Below are 14648 nucleotides of genomic sequence, written 5' to 3'. Positions count from 1 at the left end.
CGGGATGACTCCGACTAGGGCCAAGTCCAGCAAAGCAAAAAAGTGCTAAAAAATAAAAAAATCTAAAAATTTCAAAAATAAGTTTAAACAATACACATCGAAATGAAGCTCTAAAAGTATTGAAAAGTAAAGTTTCAATATTGATTTGTGACGGGGGTTTTTTAGAAGTTATACCAAAAACAAGAGAAAATGCAAACATAAGTATTCATGGTAAAAAAAAAAATTTATCTTTATCAAAATAATAGAAAACATACTACAAATAAGTTTATTTCTTTTTTGGAATTTTATATTCTTTTGAATTTTTTTAAGATCCCCAAATCGAACCACCCAACTTGGGGATACTCGGACTCGCTAGGGTGGCAAGTCTGAGTTACTCAAGTGAGTCTGAGTTGGTTGGCCCGAGTTTTTGCACACTGGCGGTGACTACATCATGACATCCAGGATTATATTCTCCCCTTACATTAAAAATAATAATAATAATTAGGAAAATAGGATTAGGCCATATTTAAAATAAGAGCCACAATAAAAAGAAAGAAAAAGGAAAAAAAGGGACTTGTAATTCATATACATGGAAAATTATCCTTTACGAAGTAGTTCATGCTCATTCCCAAAGGATAACAAATAAATATTATATAAAAACACCATGGAGAAGACGAAGAACTTCATTAAAATGCAAAAGTAAATTTGCTAAGTTTAAAATGGGAATGCCTTTTGCTAATAGATCAGATCATCATATGGTAAATAATGTTCATACGGTAGCAAAAAATAAAGAAAAACATTGATCAAATTATAACGCTACAAAACCGAATGGCTTCTATGTTGGATTTTGTGATTGCGAAGCTCTTTGGATGTAATAAACGCTAGTCTTAGAATTTTTAACCTTTTAGGGATCTATGGAATAAATCTCTTGAAAATTCCAAGGAATAAGAAAAGCGGAGATCCAAAAATGCTTTGATCCATTGCCATCTGAAATTCAAATTTGACCCAGCAGTTTGAATCTATGATGCTCCAAATCAAATAACATTGGAGGCAATTCATGGTTAAAAGTTTTTCGATCCAAATCAAGAATCGTCCAACACTAATCTAGTTTTTAGACTAGATTGATGTTTTAATTATATTTTATAATAATATAGCCAATCCCAAATAGTTGGAATAAAGTTTAGATTATGACGATGGTATAATATAGAAACCATATCATATTAAACATAAATTGAGCTAGTGGTTAGTGTGCTCCATTGTAGATGAGGTTGGAGGTTCAATTCCCAAGCCACGAGGCATGGCGCTACCCAACAAGAAGTCTAGCCAGTAAACCACTTGAGATTTTCGTTTTTGTGTTAAAAAATATGCACATATATATATATATACATTTTTCTATTTTTGAAAAGGAAACTCCCTATCGATGATTTGGATTGCCGATTTACCAGTCCAGATCGGGGTCAATTACGAACAATCCACCCTACAAATCCGTTTTCTAAAGCACCTCAGACAGCTAATTTGATGGAGATTTGGTCCCTACACAGACCTCGAAACTCGTTTTTGAGGTGGGGAGACGCCAATTTTTGGTGGCCTTGGGGGACCACTACATCTCTAATTGGATTTCTTATTCGTAAACTTAAACTAATAATGCCAATCAGGTCTAGGGTTATTTTTTGTATTTTCATCCACCACAGGGATACACTAAACAAACTTTAATAAATCAATCTTCCATTAACTTTGATTCCCTCAAAATTAGTACAAATCCATGTAGTGATTATAGGAGGGAGGTGATACCTGCTGAGAGGCGGCTTGGAGGTCCACCGTCGGCAGCCTGTTACATTGATCCTTTGGGTGCACACACCCTTTATTTTGACGAACATCATACCAAGAATTGAGCAAGCAACCACACACTTGGATGAATTCCCCCATGGGCGACACCGGGTGTTTAAAAAAGTCAGACTCGGGTTAAAGCCCGAGCCTTAATCCTCTCCCAATTAAGTTGGGCGAGTTGGAGTCTAGTTGGCAGTTTTTAAGAAGAATAATGTTGTATTGGATATAAAAGAAGTGGAGACTTGGGAAATTCCAATGTTTTTTGAGATGGGTTCGGGCCGGGTCTGCATGCACCCGGACCCAAACCTGAATAATGCTCGGGTCCAAGATTTGGACCCGGATTTGAACTGACAATTCCAATTTTTGGGCGCATTCCAGGTCGGGTCTACCCATCAAGGCCCTGGTTGGGTCTACCCATCGAGGCCCTGGTTGGGTATACCCATCAGGCCCTTGGCCCGGCCTACCCAATAGGCTCTGGGTCCGGTCCGGGTCCACTGCCACCTCTACCTAGAGTATGTTCTTTGCTATGGTATTCTTTGATCCACACGTGGACTTGTCCTACTCAGCAAAATGCATAGAGCGACCAATGCCGTCTTGTTTTTCTTGGAAAAGTAAGTTGTAAGTTTTACTGCCTACAACCTAATACATATAATTGGGAGAGTAGAAGACACAATAGAAGTATCTTTATTGTTTATTTATTGAAATTTTATTATTTTCTTTGGGGATTTTCAGTATTATTGAATTTAGACGACTTGGTATTTGATTTAAGTTGGACAATCCCCCTCATAGTTGGAATTTTCTTATCTAATTAGTTTTGTGTTCCAAAAATAATATCAACAATATAAGAATCTCTTAAACAATCCTAAAATTCCACAGTTGCCCTGTAGGGTTGACCAAACGAGGACTAAACAGTTCCAGGTTAGGATCAACCCGAACCAAGACTAAACAAGTACCAGTTCAAGAACAAGTTTGCAAACTGGGGTAAGGATCATCACCATCTATTTCTCAAAACAACAAAAAAAGATCATCACCATCTTGAGTCCACACAGTGGAGGGAACACTATTTGACCAAATATGAATAAAATGAAAACCCTATCATTCTTCCATCATCTGACATATTAGTGGATGGCGATGGCCCTAATGACCATGTTGTGCGATGATCCTATGAGTGTTATCATCATCCCATACGTCATACCATACTTTTCCTTTTTGTAATGGCCACGTTCCTAGGGTTCGGATTCCTGATATTGGTGGATAGTATCATCAAAACCGGACACAAATTGGGAGGTGTCCAATTTAGTTATTTGGGGGGTTGGGCCAGTTAAATTCTAAAATATATGAAAAGTCTACATAGAAAAGCCTAATTTTCTTAAGGAACAAATTTATAACAGGTTGACATTTTAAATTGTAGAATTAATGTGTGCCTTAGATATCCATTCGAAAAGGCTGTTTTGATGTTGAAAAACTATCTAATTGATTATCTCAACATCAAAACAGCCTTTTCCGATGGATTTCTTAGGCACACCTTAATTCTAAAATTTAAAATCTTAGCCTGTTATAAATCATGAAAATATTGAAAATCTTGTAGAATTAAGTTTTGCCTAAAAAAATAGTACATATTGGAACATATTATCTAAGACCATCAATTTTCAAGATTTTCGTGCATTTATAGATCTGCTTGATTTGAACCATTTTTAGTGGTTAAAATTTTATAATTAAACATGAATATAGATTCTCGAGCCATCTTTAGAATTTTCGACATCAAAATTGCATCTTATGACAAAGTTTGGCAGTGCGCCTTTCTTTGATTGTTTTAGGATACAACCTTATGCAAACCACACCTTTCTTTAAAAGAATTTTTTAGAGGGTTTTTCAACATTAAAACAACATTTTCCAATGGATTTTTGAGGTGCATATATAATTCTACATTTTAAGGTTGCAACCTTATATAAACTTTTTCCAAAAAAATGTCGAGTATGGGACAGTCATATGTTTCAATATCAGCCTTACATCAGAAAGGTGTCAGTCCCCATAATTGGGGTTGAGGCTCCATGAACCTAAAATATAATAACAAAAAATTGCAGTCCTTTCTTCGCCACACTTGATGGTGGAAAAATTGGAATAAAAAAAAAGGGGACCTCCAAGCAAAAATATCTAAAATTTGGACCAAATCATAATTCCAGTAAAAAAAACCGGTCCATACGTGAATTTTCCTCGGAGAAAAGAACAAAAAGAAAACTCAGGTTTAATGAAAAACATTAAAGAAAATAAAAAGGTGAGGCAAAAGCTCCAATTCATGAGAAATACCCTAAAGTCATGAGTAAGACACTAAAGGAAAAGTATTGCCCCTCATTTAAAATTGGGAGGCACTTGTACAAAGTTAAGATCTAATATAACTCTTAATTCTAAATGTGTACCCCAAGGTGACATTAATACTTAAACATTTGGACGTTTTAAGTCCCATGTACATTTGGATCATTGTTTTCTTCCTTGTGAATGTCACATGGATCAATGGAAGCCATAATACCTGCATTTGTCTATGCCGAAATAAGCATCCACTTGCCTAGGGTTCATGACGAGTCTAGTCCTTCTGCCAAACAAAAAAAACAAAAGGAAAATTATGAGAATATAGAAAAAAATATTTTTTAGTTTCAAAAAAGATAAAATACATATTAAGACCATTTACAATAGGTACAAAAAATTCACAATCACTTTAAAGTTAGATTTAAAATAGATTGAATAGGGCCATGCCTCTAATATCCTCAAAGTCCTTTTATTTATTTATTTGTTTAATGAACTTTGCAATGCAGTCACAGCCCTCTAATTTCACATATGAGGGCTAGCGTTGATTGTGACGTTCTTAGTAATAAACGGTCAATATACCAACCCTTAAAATAATGTCTTAATTTTTTTAAAAAAAATTTATTATCATGCAGAAAAAAAAAAAGAAAATCAAGTGAGAAACTAACCATGTCTCCTGAAGTATATGCTGGTCTCCGAAGAGGAAGCCGTTGGTGGGGGGTTCGCTACAACATCCAAAATTTAAATTTGTTGGTAAATTATATTAATTTTCTTCTACATTACATAACAAGGCTCAGACTCAGGACTCAGCAAGGTCCAGATTTTGAGTCATCTGGACAAACTCGAAGAGTCTTTACATGTCATAATACCAAAATGTAGGAACCGTCGGAGTTCGACCGGTTTCTACTGGACTTGACGCCTCACTGAGTGCGAGCGAGTAGACCCGCCTGAGTATTTGAACACTAATCTTGTTAGTGTTTCCAAATTTTCAGTTTTAAATAGGTATATGTTACCTGCAGTTTAGGGCGTAAGGACACTACATCCGATCTCGATTGTTGCCCTTGGGTGGCGCCTTGCTGCCAAACAATTGAACAACACAACATTAACATTTTGAAAGGTGAAATATTGAGAAGACATACAAAATTCTATCTTCAACTTTGATGAAACAAATTATTGGTTAAAAAATAAATAAAACATGCACAAATAGAGGTTAATTTCTACCTTGTCTAAGGCCCAATCTGCCGAATCAAAAAAAGCACGTTCATGGTCCTGAAGTAATACAAACACAAATTTGCATTTATATTAGTTAAGAAACACAGTTTTGCATTTTATTTGTTAAGAGTAATTCATGTACACAAATCAATGCTTGCTTTTTTATTTGTTAGAGTAAATTCATGTACTCAAATCAATGCTTAAAAAATGTCTTTTTCCTTTTAACAAATCTGTAATCCAAATCCATAAATACTAACTTCAGAAACGAAGGTTCCATATGACCCTACTTGAATGCACCACTTTTGGTGATGCATATAGAACTCTTTCTACTTGCAAGTGCTAGCTTGTAGGGTTGAGAATTCATCCGATCTGGGACCCGAAACCAGAGTTTTAGATCTTATTCGGGTTAGAAGACCTAATTTGGATCCCATGTATTGTTTTTCGATCTGGATTGAATCCAGATCCCATGTCTAATTTTCGGATTCGGATTGGATCCAAATCCTATTTATAGTTTTCAGATTTAGATCTGGATCTGAACATTTTGGATCTGATTGGATTTGGACCCGAATTCCATGTATACTTTTTTGATCTAGATCTGATAGATCCAGAACCGGTCCAAAAATTCTCAACCCTACCAGCTTGGTATATTCTACTATTCACTGTGCAACATAAGGTTTGGAACCTCAATTTGGTATATAAAAGAATGACCTAATGGATTAATAAAAAGACAAAGACGAAATCAACTATGACCATCAATGAAGCATAAAGCCGACAAATCTAAAGAAACATACAAAAAAATATACAGGGAGTTGTACAATTCATTCATCATAGATGTTGCTATGTCCACGAGCAAAAATGATAAATGATTTGAAATTCGATATGAGCTAATAGATTTTTTTTTTTAAATTGATTATAGAAAATATATATCACATACTTACTTAAACCCTGGGAAATATGTGTTCAAAATAAATGCTAGTAATTAGGTTATGAATAGAATGCAAGACATTTTCCACACAGCATACTCAACAGGAAAATGCCTCTGACAGACCCCATTTTAGTCCTATACATAGGAACAGGAAAAAAAATCCTTTTATGACTAAAAAGACTCGGACATTGTTGTACTTTATTGTGCCTATTTTCACAATTGACTATGGAATGTGAGGTTTAGCTGAGGGTGAAAGGGGGCACGAGGGTGATATTTCAAAGGAAATAGTGGAGCGTCGATATGATATGGACGCTTAAAGGGTCCATATGCACCAGTCAAGAGTTCATATTTAACTAGGCGACATCTAACAACCAATTATATTTTTTTTTATCTTTTATTTTTATTTAAAAATGATATTTTTTTGAAATTTGGGGTGCATATGCATTTTAGAGGTCAAATAGAAATAATAAAAAAATATTTTAAACAAATAATATTGTTCTATAGTATTCAAATATTTAGGGATATTTGGTTAATTAATTTTTGTTCAAAATAATTTCATTATTTATTCTTGGTATGCCTTATAGAAATACATTTACAAGATAAAAATAAATTTATAAAAAAAAAGGAATTAGTTTTTGGCCATTAGATGTGCCCTAGTTCAATTGTCAACATGAGGAAGAATACCCTTAATCTAATCGCAAGAGGTCCCATATACCCTTAATGGAACCCTGGACAATGACAATTTGGCATGTGACCCCGTAGTTTTCTTTCTTCCTTACTTTAGCCAAACTCTTCAATATTAAATATCGGTAGACATAAGAAAAAAAAAGAAAACAAATATGTGTACTCTTGACTCATCAAGACTTGTTCAAACATGCCAGTTTGAATAGCCAAACTGTCAACCAGTGCTTAATAAGTTTGTTCAAACATGCCAGTTTGAATAGCCAAACTGTCAACCAGTGCTTAATAAGTTTGTTCAAACATGCCAGTTTGAATAGCCAAACTGTCAACCAGTGCTTAATAAGTTTGTTCTAAAGTAAAAAATGAGTTTGTTCCTATCCAATTGGTAAGTTTGGATTGATTCTACCACGAAACGAAACAGAAGCAAGATAACTATTCAACTATTTTAACCAACAATCACATATGTTTTGATTGGATTATACCTTTGGATAAACTACTCTAACCTGCATTGAGAAATTCCTTATTTTGTAATTGAATTTCCTGAAATTTCTCTCCAAATTTCCGCCATAATTTCATATCCCGACTGATGGGACTTGTAGTGGAGTGAAACGACCACCCATAACCAATTCAACTAAAGCCCCACCAAAATGTAATAACATTTCCTTAAAAGCATCAACCTAAAGTTAGGTGGAAACGGTTGCTTGATAATATACATAACTTCATAAGATATTTTAGGAGGCGGCTGGCCCGATTTATAATCCAGTATAGACCGAATAGTCTAAATTGAAAGAGCAAAATGTTTTGGACCATTGAGGAGAGTGATTATATTTTTTTTCACATTTTTGTGGGTTTTGTAATTTTTATTTGAAGCATGAGCAACAAGCGTGCAAAACTCAATATTTGATTGACCCCAACTTTTTTTTTGCCCTTTTAGAACAATAACTTACTAATCGCGCAAATCTCATTGTTTGGTGATTTATCCTTCAATTTGAACAGTAAGATTCCGGTAAAGTAAAATACACATTTGCATAGTAATAGTTGACCATCCATTACCAATAATGATGAACAGTTGAGATTGTGATCAATCTCTACTGTTCATCCCACTAAAGGACGATGGATGCTATGGGACTATTGCGTACACCGGTGGTGTATGGTGTTCCTCTGCTCAATTTAAAGCGAAGTGTACGCATGGGCAAAAGAGAGAGAAAGCGAACCTTGGAGATCAAGGGCTTCTTCTTGGGCACGATTCCACCGTATTTCTTAGTCAATGTTGAAACCTGTTATTATCAAGTGAATAAAATACATATTATTAAATTGCTCACAAATAAATCTTGAAAGAAAAAAATAGAGTTATAGCTTTGCCTACGTGATGAAAGTTTCAACGGCTCTTAAGACTTCTAGATGCGGGGCAGAAAAATTTAAAAAGGAAATTTGGATGAGATAAGAATGTAATAAATAAGGGTATAACATTTAAAAAATAATAAAATAAAGAAGAGTTGAGTTCAATCGACGAATAAAGAGGAGGAAAGAAGTACTGACAAATAGAGGAAAAAAGGAGTAGCAATTTTGCTTACGGGTGACAATGGGCTGGATAGCAATTATTCTCATTCATTAGAATAATTCTCATTCATTCATGGAGATCATAATTATTCTCATTTATTAGATGTCGAATTTGATGGCATGGGTTGATTCATAAAAAATGATAATTTTATTTTTAAAACTTTGTATCTTCTCAATGACACACTTACAACTGCCTATTTTGAAATTCAAATGACAAGGATGATTGTGACTTCAATAGACAAAAGATATTTAGTCTCTTTATAGAGAATCTCGAGTTAGTAAACCATGGGCTTCAAGCACTTTTGGATGGTTATGAGAGAGCCGGGCTAGGGCAAGGTCGTGCTGGGCCTTCGCCAAGACAAGGCATTCGACCCAACCTGACCGCTGTTTTTTCCTTTATATTTTTCTTATACCTAGACCAGCTCGATGGATCGGATCGGGGTAGGGCTACGACCTGAGCTCAGAGAAACTACATTTGCATAAAGAGAAACCTGAGAGAGTGCTTAATGAAAGAGAGAAATAAAAGGCAACTATTATTCACCTTTTCCAAATAAATAAGTAAATAAATAGAAAGTGCAGCTGTGTGGGTTGAATTTCATGGGAGGAGTACTAAATTTATGGGGTGTATATATAATTTAAAATTTGGGAAAAATGGAAAATCAGAAAAATAGAGAGCATCAAAAGATCGCATGCTTTCGATGATGCATAATTTTATCCTTTTCATAACTCACATTTTGAAACCATAATTAAAAATATTTTTATAAGCACTACCCTTCTCCACATTATTCATTTTCCAAATAATTTAGAAAAATGTTGTTAAAAAAAAAAACTAAGAAAATGTTGTTTGCGAACTAAATAAGTTCATCTGTGCACTAAAAAATTGAAAAAAAAAAAAAAAAAAGGTACTTGTCATTCGCAGTAAACATATTACCCAAGAATATCAAATTATCAATTAAGAAATTTAAGGAATAATCAAGAACAAAACTCCCCTGTTATGACAAAATGAGAACTTGAGAGAGAGAGAGTACCTCCTCCTGTGAAGAACCAATGTCGTTCTTATCTGTTTCCTCGTAAACACCGCTGCTAATGCCTGCCATTTCTGACCTCTTGGATTGGCCTTTATACCTGACACAATTAAATTCAACACCTACAATTAATCAAAAGATACCAGAAGTTTGCGCATTATCCAATGACCAAAAGAAATTCAGAAAAAAAGACCAGAAAATGTTCAACTTCCCAAGTTTCGCATTATCCAAAGACCAGAGAGAGAGAGACCAATTTCTATTCCTCCATTAGGATCAGAATATAGAGGAAAATATAAGCAATTAAAGATGATTACAGGATGAAATTGAAATGAATTACCCAACTGAAACAAAGAAATGGGAGATGAGACGAAACCTTGAATTGGGAAGAAATTATATATAGACTGAGAAAAAAAAGGCAGGGAGTCCAAAGTTTGGTATTAAAGAGAGAGAGATTAAAGGAGCAGGAAGAGGAAGAAGAGAGGCAAAGTATATTCGTTGGGGGAAGGCAGAGAAGGCGAGGGGAGAACCAAGTTGAGTAAGGTGATAATAAGGAATTTTCATTTTTTTAAAAAATAAAATATAAATATGGAAAATATGGGGACAAAATAAAGGAAACGTAAAAGAGGGAGGGTGATATTTAAACAAAAATTAATAGGAAGAGAAGCACAAAAAAATTAGAAAGAAAAACAAAACATATGGTGGGACCACATGTGAATTTCGTGGTCCCGCGCCGACAGTCTCACATTCTCACCTTCCTTTAGTAACGGTACAACCATCGCATCTTCCTCTTTTTCTTTGATATATTATGAGTGCATTTTAACTTTGCTACAGAATGGTGACAAGCATCCGAGGCCGATGGAAGTGAGATCGGGTGGCCGGGGTGTGCTATTGTCCCCCGTAGTCGAGAAATTAAATTTTGTGCACTGTGAAGAAAAATAACGATCACTTGATTTTGTCTCGTTGGGATGATTTTGACCGGGATTAATTTAACCTCTTGTACTAAAACTAAATGGCTTTCCTTTTTAGCTTATTTCTTATGCTTTTACACAAATAAAAAAAATATTTATTCCCTTTGGCTAATGACTTTATTTTAAGAAATTTTTGTTGATTTGAAATTTTTGGATGTACTTTACAATCTCCAGAAGAGTGTTAAAGTTTGTCAGAAAGAACCTCGAGTACTAAAACACCTAGATCTAACCATCTAAAAATCAGACAGTCTAACCTGCAATCTTAGGGTTTGATTTTATTTTTCATGCAAATTCGAATCGCATAGTCAAATTATTTTTCAGTTGATTTCTAACCTAAGAAAGTAACATGTTCGGATTAGGGCTTTAAATTACTTTTTGATGTAATTTTGGCCATAAATGTACATTTTGCTCCTGCAAGAGCCAACAATCCTTTCAGTTTTTTTAGCCCACCCCAAAATTTACGAAATGAACTTAGTGGTAATAGGCATATGCCAGGTAAACAAGGGATTCATCTAGAAAGATCTTCCCTTTGTTATGTCCATTGTGACCTAATAAATTGTAACCTCCACATACCAAATATAAATAGTTTTATTGTATTCCTTCTCATTTCTAAGTAAAAGTAATTATCTCATTTAGAGCATATATTAATCTTTCTAGATTTAGACTTGCCATTTTCAAATTTTCTTCCTGTACATCTCTTGTAATCTTCTTAAATATGAACTTATCTTCAATATAAATATGGAAAACAAGTCTTGAATACACCTAGCAATAGGAAGGTAAATAAGAATCAAACCTTATCTTGGTTAGCCTAATAGGAAGAGAAAAATCCTTAGAAATTTACTACAATCTTGAGCACTTTAAAACACAGGTTCAAGGGACAAAATTGATGCAAATTTGGCAAAACGTACCATCATTGCGACAGATCATATTCTTTTAGCATTTCTTGGTAAATAATTTGTATGTATTTACATCCCCAAAAAAGAATGTGTTTATTTTGAAAGAATGCAGTTTTATAAGCATTAGGTTTATGAAAACAAAGTAGAGCCTTACCTCATCCGGAAAGCACTTTAAGCATCATCATAGCTCTAAAAATAAATTTCCAACAACGATTTTGAAATTTGAAGCTCAAAAATTGGTACGGACCTTGTGGAATTGTGAACACTTATTTTTAAGTAGGAATAGATGGTCTAGATAATGTATTACAGTATACACTATTTTTAGGGTTTAAAATTCTAACTTTTTTCACAACTATAATGATAAAGGCCAAGATGACCTATTTGAAGGGTTCTCGATGCCAAAACTGCAATATCTGGTGACTTTTGAGGTAAAGGCTTAATTATTTTTGATATGGCTGCAGCCATATCAAAACATTTTCCATTTTGAAATTATGTTTTGGTTAGGAGAAATCACGGAGGAAATAAATAAAAAAAGTCATAATAAAAGGAGTAAACAATTGAACATTAAAAAGAGAAAATATATATAAAAAAAAAGATTGTGTTTTATTTCTTCAAAATTCAATTATTGTAAGCATTTTTTTTCAAAGAAATTGTACAAAAGAGGGAGGGTAATACCCGGTCATATTGTCAAAATGTCCCTTTCTTTTTGCGTCTCTAGCATCAATACCATGACATTGACTCCAAATATTAATTGAAATTTAAGTTGGGTAAATAAAAAAATGTGCTTGGATTCACAAGAGAGATTTTCAAACTAAATGAGAAAAGGAATTGTGATATAACTAAAGAAAATGTCTATATAAGGTTGCAACCTTAAAATTGTGAAAAGGAAGTATATATTGTCTATTAGGTTAATATGGAATGTGTTTATTGTAATCAGTATATATGAGAAGGGTATGCACAATAACTTGTATTTTATGGTAAGTATGGGTATAGTACATGTGCATGTAATTTATTTCTATTTTTATCATATGTATTGGTTTATATAAGTGAAGTTTATATATTTATATTGCTTAATGGACACAGGGAATTTTTTTCAGAGAAATATGAAAAAGTCCTAGGTTTCTCTAAAGAAATTCCTTGTGTCCATTAATCAATATGAATACGCAAGCTTGTTTATTATAAATAAATCACATACACTTATACTATACCCAGACTTCCCATACAATACAAGATATTGTACCTAACCTTCCCATATGTATTGATTACAATGTACATATTTCATATTAACCTGATAAACAATATATATTTCGTTTCACAAAAATGTAGAATTAAAGTGCACATTAAAAATCCATCGTAAAAGGTTGTTTTGATGTTAGAAAACCCTCTAATTGACTATCTCAACATTAAGATTTATGAATATATAAAAAAAAATCGAGAATGAAAAATAGTGTATCTTGTAACGTATTATTTGTACGTTCCATTTTCAAGATTTTCTTGTGTTCATAGATCGACTTGATTTGAGCTCGAAATAGGCGTGGGGAAGAGGAAGAGGAAGAGGGAGAGGGGGGGCAACGGGCCCTCTCCCATTGCTGTTCACGGACCCCCCACTATTGGAATTCAAAATTTTATAATTAAAGATGAAAATTGACTCCCAAATCATCAAATCTTTGACACAAAAAGACACCTAAGAAAGGGTAAATTTCTATTTGCCAAACATTTACGACCTCAAGATCATGATACATGAAAGACGGTTTTAAAACCTAGAATTATGCCTTGTGTAGCTCGTGCCTTTGAGTTGCGTGTGCTCATATGCGAGTGGTGGGGACCCACTAGATGGGGCCTTTTGAACTTACCTAAACAAAAAAAAAAAAAAAAAAAAACCTAGGATTGGGTTTGGTTCCCCACCTAAATTGGCCGAACTGATGACAAAACCAGTTAATAAGTAATAAAAAAATTAAAAAAAATTGGGGATTTTGGGGACGGAGACTTAAATCGCCCACCCATTGAAGTAGCGATTCACGATGCATATCACATGGCTTGAAAACATTTCATGCGTTAAAACCATTTGATGCCATTCACCATCCATATCACATGGTCTGAAAACATTTCATGCCTTAAAACCATTTGATGCCTTTATATGCCAGCAGCTACTAGATCATAGCTAGAAGCCATTTCCCATCCCCTTATCATAAATAAGAAATTTTTAACCTCCTGAATTCCCAATGAAAATAGCATTGTATAAAAAATAACAATTTGTGGAGAAATATTCATGCCTTCCCTTTGTACCTTATTTTTGTAAAAACATTTTCCAAATAAATAGGTAAAAAGTTTGATTTTTGAAAACAAAATTTTATTTCACCATTAATAGAGCATAATGCCATATTAGGATTCATATAACCGACCTCAATTAGTTGGAAAAAAAACTTTGGCAATGATGAATCTTATTCCACCCCAATTATCTCTCTCCTTTACACCCCATGCCCACTTTTTCTTTGGTGAACCCTCAAACATCTTTCCCTCCTTTGTTTGTATTTTTTTTTTTTAATGGAGCCAAAGGTTTCCTTAGTGAACAAGTTTATTAGGGCTTTTCTGGATTCTACCTCAATATGGATTTGGGCCATTTTAGGCTGAACTTTTTATGTGATAAGCAAAAGGATGCAGTTTGTATGGAGTCGAGGCTCTAAACAATCAAAGTAAAGCCGACCTTCAAATAATATCGAGAAAGGTGGTTTCAATATTGGAAATCTTTGTGATACTTTTAAAATATATTTTAATCTTTAATAATAAAATTTAAAGCTTCAAAAATAGTGTACATTAAGAATATCTATAAAAACAGAAAAAACTTGAAAATTGACAGTCAAAAAATGCGATACAAGATGCACTATTTTCAAAACTTGAAATCCATTTTTTCCTCATGTCTATGCATCTTGATGCCGAGATGATCACTTTGAAGATATTTGGGTATCAAAACCACCTCTTCTAATGAAATTTTGATGTGGGCTCTAATTTGATTATTTAGAGCCTCGGCTCTGTATAAGCGTTTCCCTAACCAAAATAGGTTTGGATGATATCTTTGGGCTCCATATTTTATCCTCCTTTAGGGGTGGATGCACACATAAAGCGTCACATTAAGCTACCACTAACTACTTGGAGAAGCATGACACGATTTCTACATTACTGTTTTCCTTCAACTTCAGTCTTTTTCACATGGGAAAAGTTTATATAAGATTCCAACCTTCAAATGTAGAATTACAAATGCACCTCAAAAATCTAT

At 33.9% G+C, this 14648-nt stretch overlaps 1 protein-coding gene across 1 annotated transcript; it reads right to left on the bottom strand.

Moving 5' to 3' along the window:
- Window positions 1-4069: 4069 nt before the first annotated feature.
- Window positions 4070-9881, bottom strand: LOC18445087 (uncharacterized). Its single transcript, XM_020674068.2, has 7 exons — window positions 9825-9881; window positions 9514-9610; window positions 8140-8202; window positions 5329-5376; window positions 5121-5183; window positions 4776-4832; window positions 4070-4396 (listed from the first exon to the last, which is right to left on the bottom strand). The coding sequence occupies exons 2-7, from the start codon at window positions 9580-9582 to the stop codon at window positions 4388-4390; spliced, it is 309 nt and encodes a 102-aa protein (XP_020529727.1). The 5' UTR covers window positions 9583-9610; window positions 9825-9881; the 3' UTR covers window positions 4070-4387.
- Between the last annotated feature and the right edge of the window lie 4767 nt (window positions 9882-14648).

Source organism: Amborella trichopoda, chromosome 2 (assembly GCF_054954075.1).
Source record: "Amborella trichopoda isolate Santa Cruz 75 chromosome 2, AtrichopodaSantaCruz75HAP2 v2.0, whole genome shotgun sequence".
NCBI lineage: Eukaryota > Viridiplantae > Streptophyta > Magnoliopsida > Amborellales > Amborellaceae > Amborella > Amborella trichopoda.
The sequence above is the reverse complement of the archived record's forward strand: the minus strand, read 5'-3'. Positions and strand labels throughout refer to the sequence as shown.

Excerpts from the sequence above, each read along its gene's own strand:
- LOC18445087 (XM_020674068.2), bottom strand. The coding sequence starts at position 9,582 with ATGGCAGGCATTAGCAGCGGTGTTTACGAGGAAACAGATAAGAACGAC. Across the intron at positions 5,184-5,328 it reads CAGATTGGGCCTTAGACAAG|CAAGGCGCCACCCAAGGGCA; the intron begins GTAGAAATTAAC and ends ATTGTTTGGCAG. Across the intron at positions 4,833-5,120 it reads CCTTACGCCCTAAACTGCAG|CGAACCCCCCACCAACGGCT; the intron begins GTAACATATACC and ends TGGATGTTGTAG.